This window comes from Budorcas taxicolor, chromosome X, assembly GCF_023091745.1.
Source record: "Budorcas taxicolor isolate Tak-1 chromosome X, Takin1.1, whole genome shotgun sequence".
Lineage (NCBI taxonomy): Eukaryota > Metazoa > Chordata > Mammalia > Artiodactyla > Bovidae > Budorcas > Budorcas taxicolor.
Window position 1 is genome coordinate 92,133,918 of NC_068935.1, and position 26,725 is coordinate 92,160,642.

The 26,725-nt window shown below is 36.3% G+C and overlaps 1 protein-coding gene across 1 annotated transcript in view; it reads right to left on the minus strand.

The window, feature by feature from the left end:
* The window catches only part of WNK3 (WNK lysine deficient protein kinase 3), a 171,267-nt gene that overhangs the window by 25,214 nt on the left and 119,328 nt on the right, over positions 1-26,725 (minus strand). The window contains exons 10-20 of the mRNA XM_052663618.1: positions 24,280-24,344; positions 19,709-19,856; positions 18,954-19,070; positions 17,656-17,811; positions 17,523-17,574; positions 15,833-15,973; positions 14,341-15,269; positions 9,700-9,790; positions 9,029-9,159; positions 7,712-8,331; positions 5,126-5,337 (exon numbers count right to left, since the gene is read on the minus strand). Coding sequence (XP_052519578.1) covers positions 5,126-5,337; positions 7,712-8,331; positions 9,029-9,159; positions 9,700-9,790; positions 14,341-15,269; positions 15,833-15,973; positions 17,523-17,574; positions 17,656-17,811; positions 18,954-19,070; positions 19,709-19,856; positions 24,280-24,344 — 2,662 coding nt within the window. The remainder of the gene's footprint in view (positions 1-5,125; positions 5,338-7,711; positions 8,332-9,028; positions 9,160-9,699; positions 9,791-14,340; positions 15,270-15,832; positions 15,974-17,522; positions 17,575-17,655; positions 17,812-18,953; positions 19,071-19,708; positions 19,857-24,279; positions 24,345-26,725) is intronic.

A 26,725-nucleotide genomic window follows, 5' to 3' on the forward strand; every position in this document is an offset into this window, starting at 1 on the left:
CAGTGTAAGAGAGTTACTTTTTTCCACACCCTCTCCAGCATTTATTGCTTGTAGACGTTTTGATAGCAGGCATTCTGACCAGCGTGAGGTTGTACCTCACTGTGTTTTGATTTGCATTTCTCTGATAATGAGTGATGTTGAGCATCTTTTCATGTGTTTGTTAGCCATCTGTATGTCTTCTTTGGTGAAATGTCTGTTTAGTCTTTGGCCCATTTTTTGATTGGTTCATTTATTTTTCTGGAATTGAGCTGCATGAGCTGCTTCAATATTTTTGAGGTTAATTCAATGTCAGTTCCTTCACTTGGTATTATTTTCTCCCATTCTGAAGGCTGTCTTTTCACCTTGCTTATAGTTTCCTTCGTTGTGTAAAAGCTTTTAAGTTCAATCAGGTCCCATTTGTTTACTTTTGCTTTTATTTCCATTACTCTGGGAGGTGGGTCATAGACGATCCTGCTGTGATTTATGTTGGAGAGTGTTTTTTCCCTATGTTTTCCTCTAGGAGTTTTATAGTCTCTGGTCTTACGTTTAGCTCTTTAATCCATTGTGAATTTACTTCTGTGTATGGTGTTAGAAAGTGTTCTAGTTTTTTCTTTTACAAGTGGTTGACCAGTTTTCCCAGCATCACTTGTTAAAGAGATTGTCTTTTCTCCATTATATATTCTTGCCTCCTTTGTCAAAGATAAGGTGTCCATAGATGCGTGGATTCATCTCTGAGCTTTCTATTTTGTTCCATTGATCTATATTTCTGTCTTTGTGCCAGTACCATACTGTCTTGATGACTGTGGCTTTGTAGTAGAGCCTGAAGTCAGGCAGGTTGATTTCTCCAGTTCCATTCTTCTTTCTCAAGATTGCTTTGGCTATTCGAAGTTTTTGTATTTCCATACAAACTGTGAAATTATTTGTTCTAGTTCTCTGAAAAATACTGCTGGTAGCTTGATAGGGATTGCATTGAATCTATAGATTGCTTTGCGAAGTATACTCATTTTCACTATATTGATTCTTCTGATCCATGAACGTGGTATATTTCTCCATCTATTTGTGTCCTCTTTGATTTCTTTCATCAGTGTTTTATAGTTTTCTATATATAAGTCTTTAGTTTCTTTAGGTAGATATATTCCTAAGTATTTTATTCTTTTCGTTGCAATGGTGAATGGAATTGTTTCCTTAATTTCTCTTTGTTTTCTCATTGTTAGTGTATAGGAATCCAAGGGATTTCTGTGTGTTGATTTTATATCCTGCAACTTTACTATATTCATTGATTAGCTCTAGTAATTTTCTGGTGGAATCTTTAGGGCTTTCTATGTAGTGGATCATGTCATCTGCAAACACTGAGTTTTACTTCTTCTTTTCCAATTTGAATTCCTTTTATTTCTTTTTCTGCTCTGATTGCTGTGGCCAAAACTTCCAAAACTATGTTGAATAGTAGTGGTGAGAGTGGGCACCCTTGTCTTGTTCCTTACTTTAGAGGAAATGGTTTCAATTTTTCACCATTGAGGATAATGTTTGCTGTGGGTTTGTCAGATATAGCTTTTATTATGTTGAGGTATGTTCCTTCTGTTCCTGCTTTCTGGAAGATTTTTGTCATAAATGGATGTTGAATTTTGTCAAAGGCTTTCTCTGCATCTATTGAGATAATCATATGGTTTTTATTTTTCAATTAGTTAATGTGGTGTATTACTGTGATTTTCGGGTATTAAAGAATCTTGCATCCCTGGGATAAAGCCCACTTGGTCATGATGTATGACCTTTTTAATATGTTGTTGGATTCTGTTTGCTAGAATTATGTTAAGGATTTTTGCATCTATGTTCATCAGTGATATTGGCCTGTATTTTTCCTGTTTTGTGGCATCTTTGTCAGGTTTTGGTATTAGGTTGATGGTAGCCTCATAGAATGAGTTTGGAAGTTTACTTTCCTCTGCAATTTTCTGGAAGAGTTTGTGTAGGATAGGTGTTAGCTCTTCTCTAAATTTTTGGTAGAATTCAGCTGTGAAGCTGTCTGGTCCTGGGCTTTTGTTTGCTTGAAGATTTCTGATTACAGTTTCAATTTCCGTGCTTGTGATGGGTCTGTTAAGATTTTCTATTTCTTCCTGGTTCAGTTTTGGAAAGTTGTACTTTTTAAGAATTTGTCCATTTCTTCCAAGTTGTCCATTTATAATAGTTTCTTATGATCCTTTGTATTTCTGTGTTGTCTGTTGTGATCTCTCCATTTTCATTTCTAATTTTATTAATTTGATTTTTCTCCCTTTGTTTCTTGATGTGTATGGCTAATGGTTTCTCAATTTTATTTATCTTCTCAAAAAACCAGCTTTTGGCTTTGTTGATTTTTGCTATGATCTCTTGTTTCTTTTGCATTTATTTCTGTCCTAATTTTTAAGATTTCTTTCCTTCTGCTAACCCTGGAGTTCTTCATTTCTTCCTTTTCTAGTTGCTTTAGGTGTAGAGTTAGGTTGGCATTACGCTTTTGATTGCTGAGGTATGTATTTCAAAGTGGCTCAGTGGTAAAGAATCTGCCTGCCAGTGCAGAAGACATAAAAGATTCCTGGATTGGGAAGATTCCCTGGAGAAGGATATGGCAACCCACTGCAGTATTCTTGCCTGGGAAATCCCATGGACAAAGGAGCCTGGCAGGCTACTACAGCCCATGGGTTCTCAAAAGAGTGGGACAAGACCTAACAACAAAACAATACATTTCAAAAAAATCTATCTCAAATAAACACACTGCCACCTATACAACTAGATAAAGATCCAGGCCACCCCACCCATGAAGCTGCCCTTTTAGAAAGTCCTGGCTGACCTAGATAACTGATCATTTGAGTGATCCTGCTTTTCCCTCCATGTGCTTTAATTCCTGCTCTCTTTTTAAATTAGAGATCAAATTGCCAACATCTGCTGGATCATGGAAAAAGCAAGAAAGTTCCAGAAAAACATCTATTTCTGCTTTATTGACTATGCCAAAGCCTTTGACTGTGTGGATCACAATAAACTGTGAAAAATTCTGAAAGAGATGGGAATACCAGACCATCTGACCTGCCTGTTGATAAATCTGTATACAGGCCAGGAAGCAATAGTTAGAACTGGACATGGAAAAACAGACTGGTTTCAAATCGGAAAAGGAGTATGTCAAGGCTGTATATTGTCACCCTGCTTATTTAACTTATATGCAGAGTACATCATGAGAAACGCTGGACTGGAAGAAACACAAGCTGGAATCAAGACTGCCGGAGAAATATCAATAACCTCAGATATGCAGATGACACCACCCTTATGGCAGAAAGTGAAGAGGAACTCAAAAGCCTCTTGATGAAAGTGAAAGTGGAGAGTGAAAAGTTGGCCTAAAGCTCAACATTCAGACAATGAAGATCATGGCATCTGGTCCCATCACTTCATGGGAAATAGATGGGGAAACAGTGGAAACAGTGTCAGACTTTATTTTTTGGGCTCCAAAATCACTGCAGATGGTGATTGCAGCCATGAAATTAAAATACTTACTCCTTTGAAGAAAAGTTATGACCAACCTAGATAGCATATTCAAAAGCAGAGACATTACTTTACCGACTAACGTCTGTCTAGTTAAGGCTATGGTTTTTCCTGTGGTCATGTATGGATGTGAGAGTTGGACAGTGAAGAAGGCTGAGCACCGAAGAATTGATGCTTTTCAACTGTGGTGTTGGAGAAGACTCTTGAGAGTCCCTTGGACTGCAAGGAGATCCAACCAGTCCATTCTGAAGGAGATCAGCCCTGGGTGTTCTTTGGAAGGAATGATGCTAAAGCTGAAACTCCAGTACTTTGGTCACCTCATGTGAAGAGCTGACTCATTGGAAAAGACTCTGATGCTGGGAAAGACTGGGGGCAGGAGGAGAAGGGGACGACAGAGGATGAGGTGGCTGGATGGCATCACTGACTGGATGGACATGAGTCTGAGTGAACTCCAGGAGTTGGTGATGGACAGGGAGGCCTGGCGTGCTTCGATTCATGTGGTTGCAAAGAGTCAGACACAACTGATTGACTGAACTGAACTGAACTTATAAGGAGTGAACTTGCAAAACCCTAGGTACCCCACCCTTAACCCAAATAAACGAAGAACCCCAGGTCTGCTAATGTTTGCTCTTGCTCTCTAGTGTGTGCTCCTGTTTCCTATATCCCAACCAAACCTCTCATTATGTGGCCCCACGTAATGTGCACCCCACATAACCTGTGAATAATTAACCTTGTTTTTTCAAAGTTCCCCAGCCTTTTCTAGCTTCTAAGGGCTACCTGTATTCCTTGGTTTGTGACCCTTTTCTGCCACCTTCAAAGCCAGTAATGCTGCATTCTCTCTGACACTGCTTCCTTTTTCACATCTTTTCTCTGACCTTTTCTTCTGCCTCTTGTACTTCAGAGGAACATTGCGATTACACTGGGCCCACTCAGATAATCCAGGATATCTATTTTAAAATGTTGATTATCATCTTTAATTCCATCTACAACCTCAATTACCCTTTGCCATACAACTGAACATAATCATAGGCTGCAAGAATTTGTACATGGACATCTTTAGGAGGGAATCATTATTCTGTCTACCATAAATTCTGTTGAGATCTCATACATACCCTTATAGTTCACCCTCAACCCTCTTCTTGACTATGCAGATGGAACCAAGGAAGTCTGATGTGATTAACTTGTTTATTAGTTAAGTAGAGATTGATCATCTCTTTTTACAAATTCAAAGACATACATTTTTTCTAATATTCTCATAATAAATAAAGATCTCTTACATCAGATAGAACATGACTTTACTTTTAAGATTATCTTTGTTAGCAACAAACTCCTCAACAAACTCCAAATGCTAGACCAGTGGTTCACACTGACTACCAACATTTCAAAAACTGTTTTGGGGATTGAAATTGGGCTTCCAGGTATTTGTTTTCCAAATGAAAACAACACTCATCTGCTCTCCAAAATCTATCACCTATTCTTATCATTATTTCATTGACGAACATTCAGCACCAAAAAGAAAAGAATGTCAGAAAAATGTGTACTTCTTTAAATAATCTTAGGTTAATAAAAAATAAGTTTATTAGTGTTCCTTTTCTAATTCTGCTGATCTTTGACCCGGCTTTTAAAATCACTTATAAGACTTATTTACCTGTAGCAACTGTGCCACTGTCCACACGTGTCAAGGACTGGGGACGGCTTCGAAGTTTGCTTTTTAAAGATCTTGGTCTACGCGGTGATGCAGGTGATACAGGAGCTTCTGATGATTGGACTTTGCTATCTTTAATCGCTCGAAGGCGTTCATAGAGATCCTGTAGCTCCTTATTCTGCTGGGTTTGAAGATTTACCACTTCCTGAATATGTCTGAAGGAAAATCATGCAGAAAGCACTTTAATGGCACAGGAGCCATATAGATGAGCCAAGTAACTCTACCAGTACAAGTAAAGTTTAACGAGCAATTTAGATTAAGAATGTGGAAATACAGAATATTTTCACAAAACTAAGATGATCAGTGCCTTCCTTAAGTGCAACATTAAACTAATCAGACATAAAGAAAAAGCTCAATAAATTGACAAGAACGAATTTATAAAACCTCAATATAGTAAAAGATAATTTAAAAAATTAAAGTTCCATAGTACTGATAATATTAGCATGATTATATGTTGCAAGTATAAACAGGAAAAAACTTTTCAACATAGTAAAAGGTTAATATTCAGAACATATAAATATCTGCCAAAAATCAATGACTTTATAGAAAAGGGGGGGAAATAATAAGAAAAAGTAACTCTGAAGGAAAGGAAATACAAGTAGCTAATAAATATGAGATGATGCACAACCTTAGTATTAATTAGAACACAAATTTTAAAAATAATTTTTATTCATCTGAGTGGAATAAAATTAAAAGAATCAATAACACCCAGTCTAATGTTGTGAAGGAGTGGGAAAACAGGCACTTGTACAAACCTCTAATCCAGCAATTCCACTTTTAGGTATCTATCCTTCTAATATAAGTACACAAACATAAAAGGATGTTCACTTCAACATTTTTTATATAAGCAAAATATGGGATAAAACTGAAATTCTCATTAAGGAGGGATTAAATAAACTTTGGGGCTTTCCAGGTGGTGCAGTGGTAAAGAATACACCTGCCAATGCAGGATACGAGGGGTTAATCCCTGGGTAGGAAAGATGCCCTTGAGAAGGAGATAGCAACCCACTCCAGTATTCTTGCCTGGAAAACTTCATGGACAGAGGAGCCCGGCAGGCTACAGTTCATGGGGTTGCAAAGAGTTAGATGCAACTCTGTACACATACACACAAATAAACTTTAAATGGCTATATGCTATCCCAATGCATGGAATAAAGATTATTTGTGCAAACATGAAGAGGAGACAATGTTAAGCCAAAAAATGCAGAATAACATGTATATTATGATCCTACTTTTATAAACTTAAAAACTATATTTGTAAATGCATAAAAAATGACAGACAAGTTATATACCAGTGGTTGCCTATGAGAAATGAGGTTACAGCATGAGAAATAGACTGTTTTGTGTGCATTTTTACTGTTGTGATATTATGATTTATAATTAAAAAAAGATGTTATTTGATCTTGGTCCCTATTCCTGGCACACTGTTCCTAAAACCCTTGTAATTTTCTAAATAATAAGAGTGATCAGAGAATCTTTTGTTACAATGTTTGGTCTTTTGTCCTCAAATAGCTCCAGTTCCTGAAATATTTCCAGAGTGATAAAGGAGTGTCTCATTATTCAAAACAGGCCCCTTTAAATCACAAAGTGACTTTTGGATAGCCCCTAAGGATGGGTACCTCTAAGGAGGGAAAAGAGGCTGGAGGTTGAATTAATTACCAATGGCCAATGATTTACTCAATCATGCCTACATAATGAAGTTTCCATAAAAATCTGTGAATTACAGGGATTCTGAGAGCTTCTAGGTTGATGAAGGCATGGAGGTGCTGGGATAGTGGCACTCCTGAGAGGCCATGAAGTTCCTTGCCCCTTCTATACCTTGCCATCTGGCTGTTCTTGAGTTGCATCCTTTTATAATAAACCAATAATCTAGTAAGAAAACTGTTTTCCTGAGTTCTATAAGCCATTCTAGCAGGTTAATCAAACCTGAGGAGAGGTCTGTGGAAACCTGTGGTAACAGGTTGGTCAGAAGCACAGGTAACACTACTTGGACTTGTGATGGGCATCTGAAGGGGGCAGTCTTGTGGGACTGAGCCCTTAGCCTCTGGGATCTGATGCTATCTTTGTAGTTTTCAATCATAAATGTTTTTGAATCATTAAAATGTCACCAGGGCTTCTCTGGTAGCTCAGCTGGTAAAGAATCCACCTGCAATGCAAGAGACCCTGGTTCAATTCCTGGGTCGGGAAGATCCCCTGGAGAAGGGATAGACTACCCACTCCAGGCTTCCCTGGTGGCTCAGATGGCAAAGAATCTGCCTGCAATGCAGGAGACCTGGGTTCAATCCCTAGGTTGGGAAGATCCCCTGGAGGAGGGCATTGCGACCCACTCCAGTATTCTTGCCTGGACAATCCCCATAGACAGAGGAGCCTGGCGGGCTACAGTCCATGGGGTCTCAAAGAGGAGGACACAACTGAGTGACTAATCACACAGCACAAAATGTCACCAATCTCAATTAGCTACCAGTCAAATACTTAGTTCTAGAAAACCCAAAGCAATCAGATTTGTGACAAAAGAGAAACAGTTCTTACTTTTCTCGTAATCTTTGAAGCTCCACCTTTAAGTCCTCATCCTCTATTTCTGACTCATCATCACTGCTCATTGGGGAAGACGGTGAATAAAAGTGTGAGCTCTGTGTTTGAACACAGGCTTTTTCTTCACAGAGTGGTAAGTGCTTTTCTCTCTCTGTAACAGTCTTTGCCACTGATTTCGCTCTGTCAGGAAGAGCGGCTGAAAATTCACTATTAGAGCTAGGCTGTTTCCTAGCAGTAAGTATCTCTCTCTCTTTAAGTAGTTCAGATCCAGACTGCATGCTACTTCCTGTGGCTGAATTTTCCTCCAATTCCTTTTCTGTAGTCATCGAAGATATATCAGTTTCACAAGCTATACTAAAAGATGAAAAGTTGTCAGTTTGTTTGGAAATTCTTGGATCTTCTTTGAAGGTTTCGTGAAGAGCTTGTAACTTCTGAGAAGAAAGTGAAGTTTGTGGATTGTGTGTGACAGGTTCCATTTCTACAAATTGAGACTTTGCTGTGTCAGTAAAGGCTAAAGTTTCTTCACTAGACTGACTTGTCATTTTACTGAATGTTGATATGTGTTCTATTCCAAAAGATGTCACTTCCGCTGACTCCTGCTGGGGAACTGTAATCACCTGAAATACAAAAAGGCAGAGGTGGCTGGCTCTGCCTAACCAAAGAGTAAACCCACAAAGAAATTCAATATATTATATGGTACAGACAATTGGATGGTCTTCTGTGATGTACACACATTGATAATACCAAAACTTTAAAATACTTTCACTGCAGGGGCCATAGATTTGACCCCTAGTCAGGGAAGTTCTGCATGTCACATGGAGCAGCCAAAGGAAAAAAAAAAGTTTAAAAAAATCCCATTTATTCTTGCCATATTCAAAGGTTTTTGGTTGGGCCCTTTGTAAATTCAGTTGGCTACATATTGCTCAAATACAATTCTGCAATTAAAACATTCCATAGGTGCACATACAACTAACACCATTTTATAAACCATATATACTTCAATAAAAAATTTAAAATATTTTAATTGCCAAGATTCTAAAGGACATGAAATTAGATTTATAAAAAAGATGACCCAACCACCCACCAAAAAACAATGACACAGATCTATGTTCTGTTCCAGTTACTAAAATCCTCATTTCTTTAGACTCACCTTTAGTGGATGGCTACAGAAGGTGAGAAGATGCATATAAGGGGGAAAAATTAAATATGATAATAATCTACATTTAAAATAATTACCATCTACAGACCTAGATCTTCAATGCTGTCACCTTTCATAATGCCCCTATAGAAAATGATTCTACCAAAGACACAAACCTGAAACCGACCCCGCTGAAATGATCCACTCATTGCTTTACATTTACTCAAAGACCTAGTATCAGTTGTGGACTCTCCTGTCAGATGAATGGGGTCAGGAACAACGGCTGATCTCGTATCTTCTGTTTCCACTGCAAGTTTTGCCAAATTGTAAGCAGAAAGGAGAAAATTGTTTGTTAATATTACATTTGTTTACATTACCAGAAACTAAGAAAAGTAGAAAAAGCTTAACTCCTGCTAGACAATTAAAAAAGTGTTAATGTAATAAGCAACACTGTAGAAGCCCCTATCTCTAAATCAGACATTTCAAGATTTATCCTGAGACTTAGTGTCCATATGAAATGAATACTTTAAAACCGAATTAGTTACAAAAGGAAAAATAAAATGGAAATGACATTAATGGGATGTGTTACATACATGGGCTATATGGAAAAGGTGGCAAGATTTGTGTATGAATAACAACAGAAAGAAACAGAAGTAAATGAAAAATGATGTTACCTAGTCTATGTCCCTGACTGTAAGCACACTACCTTGACGGACTTTTGATCTCTTGAAAAAGCTGGTTGACTGCCGTAGCCTGTATGCCCAGCTTTTTAATTTGCGAGTCCAGGATTTCTTGCTAATAGGATTTTTGAGACTAGGACAAGTAAAGCTTAGGCCAAAATATCCACCTCCTGTCTGCAGATGAATGGCTCCACCACTTGACACAGCAGCAGGATAGGCCTCTGGATCTCCCGGAAGTGAAGCATCTGGGGACATCTCCTAATGGAGACAAAAAGAGGAAAGCCAAAATGGTAATAATTTATGTGAGGCAGAGCAGTTATTTATACCATTGGAGTTTCTTGTATGGACCAATCAGCAATCAAAAACAAAATGCTATGTATATTTCTATTAATAGTACTATGTCAGACTAAACCTGAAGTATTGAACTTACAGGAATTAAGCCTTCTTTTTCTTTAAAAATATTATTTAGACTTCAGATAAATAAAATCACGGAACATTAAATTTCTACCCTAGAATATTTTTTATCATAGCAACTTTGAAAACTGAAAATTAAAATCTGAAGTAAAGAAACTTCATTACACCAATTTGCTAAAAAAAAAAAAAAAGGTTAAATCTTATGATCTTAAAATGGAAATTTTCATCTATGCTTATATTACTTAAGACAGTTAAAGATGCCTGACACACATGATAAACAGAAAATCAAGATATCTAGGCATTTAGATTTACAGAAATATATTACCAAATCAAATTTATTACATTATGTAATCACACAGAAATTTAATTTAAAATGGATCTCAAAATTATTTGAAATTCAAACTCTAAAAATTGTTAACATCAGGCCACAGCTGACTATAAAATCACACTTCCCTCTTCTTGTATTCCCATTTTTCCCCCCAAAAATAAGAGTTAACTGCTGTTTCTGAGTACTTTAAAAATAAATTCCTTATAATAACTCATACAAAAAATTAATATACACAGCCACAAATACTTTGGGAAACCTGAGAATAGCCCCTACAAATTTAGAAAATTAAAAAGTATTGAAAAGCTCAAAGAATAGGATTTAGCATTTGTCTGAAGGAAGATCGCCTGAAGTGAAGTCGCTCAGTCGTGCCCGACTCTTTCAGACCGCATGGACTGTACCCTGCCAGGCTCCTCCATCCATGGGATTTTCCAGGCAAGAATACTGGGGTGGGTTGCCATTTCCTTCTCCAAAACAGCCTAAAAGCAGCACTAAGTAATCTGCAGTTTGGGATAAGCACTTTTAATACTTAAGAGTCAACAGTCATTAAAAGTAAAATTCTGAACAACTAGTTTTTATTTTCCAAAGTCCTATTTTGGACTAACAATACTACTTTCATAAAAAGAAAAAAAAAACTCTCAATAACATTGGTCCCACTGAAATTACAGAAAAGATTTTTATTAAGTAATAACTGGATCAAGATGATAAATTAAATACAAGTTCTAGCTTCTCTTATCAACCCAAAGCTATAAGTGCAACAGGAAAAACAGATGTAAACACAGGCATATAAGATTAAAGGAGGAAAAAGTAGCCTCCTTTAATCTGCATAATGACATATGCAAGAACTGTTTCAAAATGCAGTAAACTCAGGTGGGAGATATGGGCAGCAGGAGAGAGCACCCTGAACAACCAAAAGGATGAGTAGTTGGACAGAATGCTTACAAAGCTACACACAATTTGTCTCCTATCTGTCACTTTAACATCATCTTGTAACACCCTACTACTTACTGGCCTTCTTTTGGTTCCTAAAACAGGTCTCTACCTGTGAATATCACCATCACAAACAAATCCTTCTGTGACTACCCTATCTAAGGTAATTCCTTAGTCATCCTATCGTAGCCCTTTTAATTTGTTTAGGATTTATTTTCCCCCACTAGAGTGTGAGTTCCACAAAAAATAGAGATCTTGACTTATTCACTGCTCAGTAGATATCCACTGAATGGAAGAGTGAACTGGTTAGGGTACCAAAGAAGGAACAGCCAGGCAGTTCTGCACCTTCCTACCCCACCTCCATAACAAAGAAAAGACATCAGAGGCATCTGCTCCCAAATAAGAGTGGCAAGAGGAAAATGTTTGTGGCCAAGAAAAATATCAGCAATATAGGGAGGAGATAAGATCTAGGAGTAAGGGGAAGCCCTGCTACTTTTGAAGACTAGCTATTAGACCTCCCTCTAGGCAGCATCAGAGACAAGTCGCAATAACCAGTGCCAGGAAGCATGTCCCACGCCTTCCTCATAATTACTAGAGTAAGAATATAGTAATTATATATAACATTTACAAACAGACCAAAAGGGAATCTCATGGGGGAAAAAGAAAAACTGAGTACACAATGAAGAATCACCAACACTTTTGGGAAATCAGTACTTTAAGAAAACACTAAACTCAACAAATAGAATAGCCAAGGAAGTAGCATTAATAACATAGAATAAGGCTTTAATATCTAAAAAGACATGTGTGAATATACTACATCCATAAGAAAAAGAAATTAAAAATATAATCCTTCACATAAAAAATAGCTGAATAGGAGATTATAAACAGCTTATAAATAGAGAAATTCTCCCAGTACAAAAAGCAAAAGGACAACAAGATGGAAAACATGAAATGAAAAGTTAAATAGATAAGAAAAAAAGTAAATGAAGAAATAAAACTGTCTATTCACAGATGATACGATCTTATATATTATATAGAATATCCACCAAAAGCTATTACAGCTAATAAACAAAGCAAAGTAGAAGGATATAACATCAACAATCAGAAATCAATTGTATTTCTATATGCTACCAATGAAAAATCAGAAAAAGAAATTTTAAAAAGCAATTTCATTTATAATAACAATAAAGAGAATAAAATAACAAACTGCTGGAACAACTTGATGATCACATGCAGAAAAATGAAGCTGGATCTTTATCTCACACCATATACAAAAATTAACTCAAAATGATGCTACTATCAGGATGAGGAACATGTGTATACCTGTGGCAGATTCATGTTGATGTATGGCAAAAACAATACAATATTGTAAAGTAATTAACCTCCAATTAAAATAAATACATTTATATTAAAAAAACAAAATAAAGACATTTTGGACATTTAAAAAATCAAATTGCTAATCCATGCAACATATTTAAAAATATTATTTATAGAAGCATTTGAGGAGGAAAACAAAACGGAATTCTAGGACACCAGAAACAGTGGCAGATAATAAGTTTGATCTAAATGTAGCACGTGGACATTTGAAACAAATAAAAGAATCCATTTGACTTTGACACTTGGAAGATTTTCTTTTGAGCAAAAAAGCTTAAATAATAGAGAATTACATTTCATTTTTTATGGTTCTAATCACATTACATGATCATCAGATAACACATATAATATGTTATTTACCGATTTTCAATTCTTCCAATCAACCTACAGACAAGGCATAACCAACTATTAAAAAATGTAGATGTTATAAACTTTGCTAATGCTAAAATATAATTTAAGTAATAAAAAAATGAGAGGTGTATAGGGAAGAAAAATAGAGGAAAGAGAAAATATAATTTCTCCACCATTCAGAGAAATAGTCAGATTTTATTGTAGGAAATTGCTAAATCCAAAAATCAGTAAGTATATTATTTACAAGTTATTAATAGCAATGACCACAAGAACTAAAATCAGGAACTTAAATGTTTGGGGAGTGGAAGTGTCAACACAACAATTTAATTTCCTATCCTTCTGAAATTTTGTGTTTATGCATTAACTGCATAATTTTAAATTACTAGTTTATAAAAAAATAAGTAAGTTACTTTTATTCAATGGGATGTTATGCTGTTAGGTGAGGTAAAACTATGGATTCTGATATGGATAGATGTCTGTAAGTGGCAGAAAAAATGCAGAACAGTACATGTATATAAGGAAGTATATGTATATAAATATACAGTATATATCTGTATCTTTGTAAATAGATATAATACATATAAAAAAGTGCTATATAAATATTTGTATGTTAGTTAAAACCATGTCTGGGAAGATTTATTAACAGCTGTGTCTATAGGTTTGGAAGTGGGGTGGATTTTACTTTATATATATGCATATATTACTTATATATTAATAATAATAGAGATACAGTGATAAATATTTGTAAATGTCTATGATATACTATAAAATTAAAAATTAAGTTGTAGACCAATATGTTTATAGCACAATCCAATTTTATTGAATAAAAAGTTATAGGTTTTTATCTAGATCTGTATAAGCTTAAGTCAAGAAGGATAAGTACCATATAGTGGATAAGCACCAGATAGTGGTTATCCCTATGAGCTGAAGGAACAGAAAAGGGAAGTTAAATTCTTACATTACATACATTGAGAAAAAAACAAGTCAGGAGATTATGGGGGATTTTAATTTTCTTAAAAAAATTTTTTTCAAATAAAAAACCCACAAACAAGATTAAATTAGAACCATAAAAATTTTAAAAGGAAACTGATAATAGGTATTTTTAAGTGGAAATCTAAAAGCAAGTTCTTCCTACCCCCTAAAACAATCTATCAGTCCTGTTCTGTCATTAATATAAACATAAACATTGCTCACAAGTTTCTAGCTAATTCAACAGAGGGGTCTCTCACCAAAGATAGTTCTACTGCCTCTATTGAGAAGTTTTAGGCCCCTGCATCCTAAGCCATGGCCTTTTAAACACCTGTGACCTCAGAATCTTATGACATAGATAATTTCATTTCAAAGGACAGAACTTTAGAAAAGAAGGCATTTCTTTTAAAAGCATAAGGAATTGGTTAGAAAGAATGATACTTACATGTAAACATAATTCGCTGGGTATAGAAGTTATCACATTCAGGTCCCTTTTGAACACTGATATGTTAGCAGGCTGATTCACAGCCACATTGGACAGAATCTTAGAGCCTGTCTGCTGAAAATTAGGGGACTGTGCAGTACTATCTTGAATTCCACAGTGACTGGTGCCTATGACTTCTGGCACTGGACATGAGAGTACATCTTCAGCAGAGGAAGAAAATGGAGAGTCTATGCTTTGGGTATCCTTCTGACTCTCAGGGTAGATGCTAGGTATGTTATGCTCCTGATAGAGCAAATTTCTTAATTTTTCATCCAGAGTTTTAATTCGGTTGTCTGCAAATTCCATTTTTGGAGGTCTTTCTCCATCTGATTCCAGGACAGTAGAGGATAGAAGGCTGGTTGGTTCAAGGCCAGGATTCTGAGTGGGAACGACCATCTTAGGAGAACTTGCTTCCATGTTCACTGCAGTTTCTCCTTCTTGGGAAATGAATTCTGCATCCGTAGTTCGCTGCTGCACTAGTAAGGATTGAGGCTTTTGATCAGATATAAATGCCGGGGTTGTAAGACAGTTAGCAGCAATCTGAGTTGACTCGTCAGAAGCTGCCTGACTGGCAGCTTGGTGACCTGGATACACAGGTAGAAATATGCCTGCTTCATTGGTGAGTCCCTCACATTCAAGTGGAACTGCACAAACTGAAGTAGCAGTATGACTGGAACTACTAGCAACTAGTGCCGTTATTTGCCTGTCATCTTCTACTTGATAAAGTATAGCTGGCTGCTTAGTTTCTACACTGGCATATTCAGAAATCTTACCATCAACTACATCCTTGTGTTGTGATGTGGAGGTGAAAAGTACACGCTGGCACGGATTACTTTCTAGAGTAAGCAGTGTGTCCTGTGTTATTTCCTTATTACTTATGTTTCTTGGACCTGAAATAATAACAAAGAATGGCTAAGCATGTATTGGTAAGCACAAAGCACAGACTAGTCCAAACTCAAAAGGGACAAGGAGGAACAAGGTGCAAATCAGAACCAGTGTGAAACTACTCTTGTAAATAAGAATCAAAATACACAGAATTCAACCTGACAAGGAGAAAAATCTTTTTTTTTTTCCATAAATAATGAAATTTAAATGGCTTAAGTTATATTCTAATATTAACATCTTCAAAAATGCTTATGGAAATTCTCATAAATGAAATAAAATACCCATGTTGTTGTTCAGTCACTAGTCATGTCCAACTCTTGGCGACCCTATGGACTGTAGCACGCCAGACTTCCCTGTCCTTTCCTATCTCCCAGAGTTTGCTCAAATTCATGCCCATTGAGTTGGTGATACTATCTAATCATCTCATCCTCTGCTGCCCCCTTCTCCTTTTGCCTTCAATCTTTCCCAGCATCAGAGTCTTTTCCATGAAAACAACTTAAAGATATGGTATATATTTTGCATCCCCATCTTCTAGGTCTGAATAAAGGTGCAGACAACAAATACTTACTAGAAAGTAGGTTTAACCCAGGAACTGTAGGCATGTACTGCTGAAGAGAAGGAGAAGATTGAGCCTCCCGGTTTCTTATTGTCTGATTTATACAAAATCGCCATCGACCAACTGGGGATGACTGAGGAGGAGCAGATTCATCTGTAGAAAGAATTGGCAAAAATTAATATGGTAAGCAACTGTCAATATGTTTAACTTGTTAACTAAGAAAATCAGGTTAAAACAACAAATTGTCTTTTATCTCCATTTCCAACAGCACTAGGCTAACTTACTTCTAAGACCAGACCTCCCAAACCCAATTGACAAACACTCTAAAAAACTAAGTGCAAGATATCTTTAGAGAAGGATTTTGGATTCTTCAGAAACTAACACTGCATCAGTAGTGATTAAAAGCAGGGCACTTCTTTTTGGAAAAAAATGAAAAGCATTTTTTCCATTAAAATCTACATCTTTGTTTTGTACCTTGATTATGGTGGTCCTTACACATATCTATAGTGAAGTCGCTCAGTCGTATCTGACTCTTTGCGACCCCGTGGACTGTAGCCCACAAGGCTCCTCCGTCCATGGGATTCTCCAGTCAAGAATACTGGAGTGGGTTGCCATTTCCTTCTCCAGGGGATCTTCCCCACCCAGGGATCAAACCCAGGTCTCCCGCATTGCAGGCAGATCCTTTAACCTCTGAGCCACCAGGGAAGCCCCTGTGTATACGTATATGTGTATACATATACATATATCTATAAGAGGACTAAAATTTACAGAACTCTACACCAAAAGAAAAAAAGCCAATTTTACTTTATAACAACTTAAAAAATAAAGAAAAATAAGCCCCTACATCTGTATTCCTACTTTGTTAACTTATTCAAATAAGTAATTCTCTTTTAAACTTTACCCTACTTTGCCAGTTAGAAATCTACTCAAACTCCTACTAATAAGAAAATGAAGACAGAGGAGAACCCTAGCATCCTAAAACAATCTAACTTTCAAGATAATGGTATCTGGTTCCATGACTCCCACACCACCTGTTGTTTCTTCATGCTATTATTAATTCCTTCAGAGGTCCTCATTTGTCTACGGCTCTTCTCCCCCTCACAGATACTCTAAATATACCTATGATCAGAGCTGAAAAGAATGGAGAAAAAAGGTTGTGAGAAGAGAAAATAGAAGACCTCATTTTAAGTCCATGGAAGTTTATCTGGTATCTGATTTACAAAAACTTATTAGTGATCAGAGCAGGTAGAAGCATATCATTGGTGGAATGAAATCAAGAAATGAATGCTACTGATATTAAACATGAGGCAAACTCAGAACACAGTGATTTTAGTTAAGAAAGTCGCTGTCCATCTCATATCAGGAGAAAAATAAAACTTGCCAGTTAAGTTCAAACATTAAAGCTGTTAAAGGTCATCAGTACTGTGACTGCTTTTCTGATAACATACCATGTGACAACTCAGAAATAAATTAATCAGGTAAAGAACCAATACTTGGAGGAAATCTGGAGAAGAGTTTTACTTCTCACTTTTTTTACTTCTTATTTCTGAACTATAAAGTCCTTTCAAAGTGTGGGGAAACCTATATTAACAATTTATCAAATTCCTTTATTGGCTGATATCCTTCCCAAGGTATGTAAATTAAAAGTTTCCAAATGTCTTGCTTCAAAAGCCAAATGGTAAATTTTGTTAAATATACTTACTGCTGGTTTGGCTGGACGCAGAATTTATCTGTACTTGTTCAGATGATCCTGTCTGAATTAAAAATGAATAGATAAATAAAGAAGTTCCTGATACATATTCGAGAAGACCTATTTGCTAAGCAACTGCTCTTACTTGGCTACTGCTGGGTTCCACAGTAACAGAGTCAACTCCAACAGCTCTTTCTGTAGCAGAGTGAACATGAAGGATCTCCTGGGCTTGACCTACGATAGCCTTCAATTCTTCTACAAATTTTTCTTTTTCACTTTCCAGGACAAAGTTATCTTCAACCTATCCAAAAGGAAAAGTAAGCCTATTCAAAAGAATGCATTTAGTGTCTTCAAAATTATAATATGATGACTACCGTAAAGAAAAATTAATTGCTATTTAGATCTGATTGCCACAACAGAGTTAAGAAAGACTAGCAATAAAATGCCAGACAACACATTGAATTATTCTTTCTACTTGAGATCACCAGCATTTGTCAGATTGGCACTACTTACCAGAAGCCAACATTTTTAAAAATTTTGGCATTCTATAAATTAATTGCCATTTGAAGAACATAACTGAGGCAATGTTTACATTTAAAACTAGGATGTCGAAACCCAAAAGCTTTTAAATCAAAAATCACAAAATGAAACATCTCTAAAGATGATAAAGTATGGCCCCAAGACAGTTCACAAAATACTAAGGTGAATAAGAGGCAGAATTCACAATATTATTAACATTGTCAAATGTTAAATTCTGCTTGGCCAGGAATGTATATCCAAAGAAAACTGGCAGAAACGAAAAGTATTATGTACTCTTCCTGCCACCCTAGCCCATTCCCCTAAAAAAAGAGGGGAATACTAACTTAAGCCTAACGATTCAAAGAAAATACAAAAACTAAATAAAATGATGAACATTACTTGAACACCTTTATGTAAGATGTTATAACTGTATAAACTATTAATGCTTAGGCCTCATCCCCCCAAATTCTAGTTTAATTAGGGACCCAGGAAACAGAACTGTCTTTGTCTTAGGGTTTTTTTGGCCACACCATGTGGTTTGCAGGATCTTAGTTCCCCAACCAGGGACTGAACCTGGGCAACTGCAGTGAAAGCTCCAAGTCCTAACCACTGGACCTCTAAGGAATTCCCCAAAGGACTGTTTTTTAAAAGCTCTTCTGTTGATTTTGACATGCAGCTAGAGTTAAGAACCACTGACCTAGCTCCTCTCTTAATGAAACTCCCTCATATTCTACACATAAATATACTGACACCAGAGGGGGTATAGTGACTTACTTTTGATCATAACCAATTTAGCTCTTCACAAATTTTAAAAAGCAGCAGTACCCTAAGATAATATGGCTCTCAGTAAATGATGGGGGAGAATTAAAGGGGGAAAAGACAAAGAATGCTGAAGGGAAAATAATTTGTCTTCTCTGTACTTACCATATAGTCTGCAATATCCTCTGGTGCATCACCATCAACATCAAACTTGAAGGTGACCATCTTGTTATTGTGTGTCTCCAGTTGACACTCCACCATATTGTCTCCAGAGGTAGAAACCTGGGCACAAATATTTTACTAGTTTAAGAGTCAGTCATTGCCTTCTCTTTGCAAATGAAACAAGAAATATTTTGATGAGCTCACATAAAATATAAGAAAAAATGGTCTAAAATATTGAGAATCTAAAAAGATTCTGCTTTTCCCTTGGTGAAATACTGTCTAAATAATCACTGTATGACAAATCTAAGGCTCAAATTATTCAGCAAAAAAATCAGGAAAGAAAAGGAACACAACTTTTATAAAACTCCAAGAACAGTTACAGTAGTCCCTGTAACTATCTGCAATGCAAAGATCTAAATCTGGCCAATCATTTTCAAAATTCTCCTAATCCCACAAATTGACCTTTAAGCAAAGAAAAATACACTAATAATAGAAATGTAAACTGGTCCAACCTTTCTGGACAGCAATCTAGAAATATGTATTGAGAAAGTTTAAAAATCTTCATATTCTGATCAATAATTCTACTTCCAAGAATCTATCATAAGGAAATACTCAGCACAAATACAAAGATTTGTGCTCAAAGGTGTCTGCTGAAGAATTTCATAATACTCTATACTCACTGCCACAGCAACATCGCCCCTCCCTGACTCCCCAGACCTCAACATGCACTCTTAACCAAGTCATATTTACACACTGACCTGAAGAACAATAAGCTGAAATTTAGTTCCCTTCTCTGACCGAGGACAGGAAGCTCTTCTCTGTTTGATCCGATCTTGTTTGCCATTTCCACTTGGGTTATCAGGGGTATTTGTGTTTTCCTTCACAGGTGCCACATCATGATTCAAACTATTATTAAAAAAAAAAAAAAGCCAACTCCAATTCAGTTTCTCAGAGAAGACATTATTCTATGATTCTCAAAGTCCAATATTTAACCCAAATCAGATTTATAACATCTGAAATCCCTGTATGGCTAGAATCATTCCATTTTGATGGTAAAATTCTAAGAAAAACACTCGATTATAAAATAATAATGAGTTTAAATAAAATATCTAAGTTGTACAATATCTCTCAGAAAGTTATCATTGTACAACTTTGCAAATATACTAAATGTCATTGAATTGTACACTTTAAATGGGTGAAAATTTAATGGTATGTGAATTATGTCTCAATGAAGCTGTTTTTAAAAGTTATGAAACACTGAGATTACTTTGTATGTATTAGGCAAACATCTCATAGTAATGGGAGTGAAAGAAAAACACTGCTAGTGATGGACCTCTGTGGAAGCTTTTATTAGTGGATGTTCTTGACCAATTTTATTGTTTTGTTTAGGATTTTCTTATTAATATGTTCAAATAAAATTCTAAAAACCAATTCTAACTTAAAATAATATACCTGTTCCTGTAACAAAATCAACAGAGGATAGACGAGGTGTGGAAGACAGGAATAGTACAGGAAACAGAACAAGAAATGAAAATTAGATAAAGAAAAGGAATATTATTCAGCTATAAAAAGAATTCCTGAAAAAAATCTACTCCTGATCACTGGCTATACTAAAGCCTTTGACTGTGCGGATCAAAACAAACTGTGGAAAATTCTTCAAGAGATGGGACTACCAGACCACATTACCTACCTCCTGAGAAACCTGTATGTAAGTCAAGAAGCAACAGTTAGAACTGGACATAGAACAATAGACTGGTTCCAAATGGAAAAGAGTACGACAAGGCTGTATATTGTCTTCCTGCTTATTTAACTTATATGCAGAGTACATCATGCAAAATGCCAGACAGGATGAAGTACAAGCTGGAATCAAGATTGCCGGGAGAAATATCAATAACCTCAGATATGCAGATGATACCACCCTAATGGCAGAAAGTAAAGAGGAACTAAAGAGGCTCTTGATGAAGTTGAAAGAGAAGAGTGGAAAAAGCTGGCTTAAGACTCAACATTCAAAAAACAAAGATCATGGCATCTGGTCCCATTACTTCATGGCAAGTAGATGGGGAAACAATGGAAACAGTGACAAACTTTATTTTTTTGGGCTCCAAAATCACTGCAGATGGTGACTGCAGCCATGAAATTAGAAGACGCTTGCTCCCTGGAAGAAAAGCTGTGACAAACCTAGACAGTGCATTAAAAAGCAGAGACATTCATTTGCCAACAAAGGTCCATATAGTCAAAGCTATGGTTCTTCCAGTAGTCATGTATGGATATGAGAGTTGGACCATAAAAAAAGGTGAGTGCCACAGAATTGATGTTTTCAAATTGTGGTGCTGAAGAAGACACTCGAGAGTCACTTGGACAGCAAGGAAATCAAACCAGTCAATCTTAAGGGAAATCAGTCCTGAATATTCACTGGAAGGATTGATGCTGAAGCTGAAGCTCCAATACTTTGGCCACCTGATGTGAAGAGCCGACTCACTGGAAAAGACCCTGATACTAGGAAAGACAGAGGGCAGGAGGAGAAAGGTGTAACAGGATAATATGGTTGGATGGCATCCCCTACTCAATGGACATGAGTTTGAGCAAATCTGGGAGATAGTGAAGGATAGGAAAGCCTGGCATGCTGCAGTCCATGGGGTTGCAAAGAGTCAGATATGACTTAGCAACTGAACAACAACATAAGAAGAATGAAATCTTGCCATTTGTAACAACATACATAGAAGTTGAGGGCATTATGCTAAGTGAAGTAAGTCAGAAAGAGAAATACAAAAACCATATGATCTTTTTGTGTAATCTAAAAATAGGAAAAAACAACCAAGCAAAAAATTCCCCAGGCTCAAAGATATAGAGGATAGACTGGTGGGTGCCAGAGGCAGGAGTTGGGGGAAGGTAGAGAGTGGGTGAAATGGGTGAAGGGAGTCAAAATGTACAAACTATTAATACCAGTTATAAAATAATTAAATCATGGGGATATAATGTACATCATGGAGATGATAGTTAATAATACTGTACTGCATATTTCAAAGTTTCTCAGAGTAGATTTTTAAAGTTCTCATCATAAGAAAAAAATCTTTATTAACTATATATGGTGATGAATGTTTAGACTTATTGTGATCATTTCACAATATATAAACATAGTAAATCATTATATTGTACATCTGAAACTAACATAAAGGTGTACGTCAGATTTACCTCAATAGAAAGAAAGAAAGAAACAAAGGAGGAGGGTGGGAGTGAGGGAGGAAGGAAGAAGAAAAAATACACCACAATTTTGATTTAAAAAACTGAATGAATAATGTGAAAATTATTCAACATTATTAATTCTAACTATCTATATTTTGCAGGTTCAAGGTTCAATATGATTATGACAGGGCAGACTTTCTGTTGATCTGTATCAAAGGTATTTTTCAGCTTTTTCCTTAATACATTTGAATATATTTCAATACATTTGAAACTTAAATGAGGTCTGTAAGCACCAGATATTTTTAAAATTGATTTTTAGGTTAAGTCCTTTCTCCTAAAGAACTACTCATGAAGTATCTGTATAAAGATATACAAGAAAAGAAAAACAGCCCCTAATATTTTTTCTATGTCCCTGTGAAAAAGAATTTCCGTAACTACAAGTGGAGAAAGAAGATTCAGTAATACTGCTCTTAGTTCTTTAATAGACAGAGAAATAGCAGTAACATAACACCTTAAGAGGATAAAACGGATATAATTTTAGTCAATGCAGTTGTATCATTCACTTTACAAACTTATTTTAAAACACTAGTTTAGGGTTTGGAACAAGATGGCAGAAATTATACCCCTAAGTATAACAATAAAATCTGGAAATAATACAGTAGAGTGTCACAGGAGGGCACTGAAGAGTGAAAAGATGAAGGCCGACTGGCTAGGGACTCCCAGGACTTGAAGAAAAATATAGCAGCTAAGCATCTGGTTACCCACCCAGTGACAGAAAGCAGTCCAAGTTCAGCGTCTCTTGACTCTTGGCCAAAAGGCAAAGGTAGCTCAAGCACAGTGGTCTCCTGAGCCCCAACTCAGCAACAGAAGGTAGTTAAAGTGAGCCCTTTCCTCCCTTGGTAATGCTGGTGGGAACTCCACCAGTAGCATGTGGTCTGGAGAGAGAGCCTAGGGCAGTGGGCCTAGGGCACTGTTCTCCAACCCCTTGGTCCAGCAGTGGGCCCCAGTGATATAAGATGAACCAAAGCAGACCAGAATAGTACTACAGGGACTCTGAAAACTAAATTGGCATTAAACCATAGTCCACAAAAGTATCGATAAACGAGTACCTTGGCACCTAAACACAGTGACTGCCTGCTAAAATACAGGATTTAAATAGGATCCAGAATATCCTAACATAATGTCCAAAATGTCCAGGATACAAATGAAAATTCTTTGTCATACCCAAAACCAGGAAAATCACAACTTGAATGTGAAAAGTCGATCAAGAGATGCCAAGACCAGGATGAATCAGGATGAATCAGAACTACCTGACAAAGATTTTTTATCAAATTGTTTCAAAGATCAATTACAACTACTCCTGAAACAAATGAAAAGTCAGAAAATCTCATAACAATAGAATATATTAAGGAAGAACCTAATGGAAATTATAAAAGGAATACAATCATAGAAATAAGTGATTCATTTTGCACAATAGCAGAATGAATAGGACAAAGGAAAGAATCAATATCAGTGAATTTGAATACAGAACAAATGAAATTAAGCCAATCTGAACAAGATAGGGGCTTCCCAGGTAGCTCAGCTGGTAAACAATCTGCCTGCAATGTAGGAGACCCCAGTTTGATTCCTGGGTCAGAAAGTTATTACCAAATGAAAATACAATTATATATATATAATACATAAAATTATCTGGTTTTTATAATAATATATTATTATATCTGGTTGTAAATTATTTAGATTAGCTGGAACTTTAAATTACATTATTTCCTTTTTTAAATTCTTACAATCTTTCCTTAAGAACAGAATATGAAGAGAATTCCCTGGTGGTCCAGTGGTTTGGACTCTGCACTTTCACCACCAAGGGCCTAGATTCGAACCCTGGTCAGGGAACTAAGATCCTACATGCCAAAAAAAAAAAAATCCAGACTATCATAATAATGTGAACAAGAAAATGGTCAATAATATCACAATCCATATGATCCCTATTAACATAAAAAAGTAAGAATAATATATACTATTTTTATTGAATATACACACAAATACTAGAACACAGAAGCTTCTGTAGTCAAGAGACTAAGCACCTAAAGAAGGCAAATACTCCAACATGCCCTCATTGCTTTCATGGTACTAATTTGAAGATACTCACGTTTGAACTAAATCTGGTTTTAGAAGAGTTGCTTGTTGTTCAGCTCCAACTGCTTGGGATACAGGCTGTAAATAGCACAGAAATAAAACTTTATAACAGCAAACTTCAAGTTGAAGGTGCAATTTGCTATTATTGCAGAAAACATGTCTGTTACATTTCATATTTTGGTTACCACACAAACCAGGTAGAATGTCTACATTACTGAATGTCTATATCAATCCTGCTATTGATGTTACTACCAGAAAAAGAAAAACAAAATGTAGCAGTATTGATATTCACCAAGACTTTTTCATAAAAAAGATAGCATTGTTTCATATACTTTTGTTTGTTATCTTTCAGTGGCTTCCAGTCCTAATTGCAAAACTACTAATGAATTGCTATCACTCCAGAAACAGATAAATCAGTGCTTCAAGGTTTAACATGTTGTATGGTCTCTCTCACTCTCTCTTGTTCTCTCTTGCAATCCCTCTGAGGTGTTAGTATCCAACAGGTGCAATACTGGCTTCTAGGAGAAAAGTTTAAGCCCTTTACAAATGCAAGTTTCAACTCTGTTGGAAAATAATTTTAAACATTTATCTAATCCATCCAATGTATTGCCACTGGTGACAGCAGAGTGACTTTAAAATGCAAATCTATCAAAATCAATCACTTATCTACCTAGTTCAAATTCTCTAATGATGGCACCTCATCTTCTATAAGGTTAAGTCCCTTTGGATGACATATTAAGTCCTTAATGAACTGGTCCCTGCCTCATTCTCTAGTTCTTCTCCCCTTGAAGTGACACCGAACTCTAGCTCCTGTGAATGAGTTGAGCTTTTCCATATCTGGTGACTCTACTTATATTCCTTCATCTCCCTGGACTATTTATAATAGATATTATAATCACTACCATGTTAAGAAAATAGCATTCTTTGGTTATTTTTTCCGATTTTATTGCTTTTATGTTACTACTTACATTGTATAATTCAAAATTTTCAAAGGATAGCAAATACTAAGTGTATAGAAAAATAGGCATCTTCATAAACCACTGGGATTTATGGGATTGTAAACTGGCTAGACCTTTCTGAAGGGTAATTCAACAATTAAATTATCCAAGTTTTTAAAATGTCTAGCAATTTCATTTCTAGAAATTTAACCCAAGGAAATAATCAAAACTGTATGTGAGTCACTCAGTTGTGTCTGACTCTTTGCAACTCCAAAGACTACAGCCGGCCAGGCTCCTCTGTCCATGGAATTCTCTATGCAAGAATACTGGAGTGAGTAGCCATTCCCTTCTTCAGGGGATCTTCCTGACTCAGGGATTGAACCTGGGTCTCCTGTATTGCAGGCAGATTATTTACAACATGAGCCATCAGGGAAACCCTATTGATAAATACTCTTCCTATAAAAGGACCAAACTTAAAGAAATGCCATAATTGAATATAAGCACATGAGAATATCAAGTGTGCTGACTGGAAAAAAATATATTCCATTTTGTTAATTCTTCTACTGATTTTAAGATGTGTTCTGTAAACCAAGATAAGAAATCAAATTAACAAAGTTCAACTTTCTCCTTGAGGGCTACAGTCCATGGGGTCGCACAGAGTCAGACACGACTGAGCAACTTCACTTTCACTTTTCACTTTCATGTACTGGAGAAGGAAATGGCAACCCACTCCAGTGTTCTTGCCTGGAGAATCCCAGGGACGGGGGAGCCTGGTGGGCTGCCGTCTGTGGGGTCGCACAGAGTCGGACACGACTGAAGCGACTTAGCAGCAGCAGCAGCCAAATGATAATCAAACGTTTGTCATAGAGTGGTTTTAAGCTTGTAAGATAATATTCAAAAGTTTTATACTACCCTGGTTCTTTTGTCTGAGTAAATTATAGTAAAATCAGGAAATAAATCAAGAGTTCATACAAAGATTTAGCTATAAGGATGTTCTTCACAACATGGAATATAATTACAAACAGCAAAAAGAAAAAGAAGAAAAATAGACACGTTTCTTTTACCTGCTCCATTAAATAAATAATGGATGATGGATAAACCAGTATAACCACAGTGGTGTGATCACTCACCTAGAGGCAGACATCCTGCAGTGTGAAGTCAAGTGGGCCTTAGGAAGCATCACTGCCAACAAACATAGTGGAGGTAATGGAATACTAGCTGAACTATTTCAAATCCTAAAAGATGATGCTGTAAAAGTGTTCCACTCAATATGCCAGAAAATTTGGAAAACTCAGCAGTGGCCACAGGACTGAAAAAGGTCCACTTTCATTCCAATACCAAAGAAGGGCAATGCCAAAGAATGTTCAAACTACAACACAATTACACTCATTTCACATGCTAGCAAGATTAGGCTCAAAATCCTGCAAGCTAGGCATCAGCAGTACATGAGCTAAGAACTTGCAGATGTACAAGCTGCATTTAGAAAAGGCAGAGGAACCAGAGATCAAACTGCCAACATCC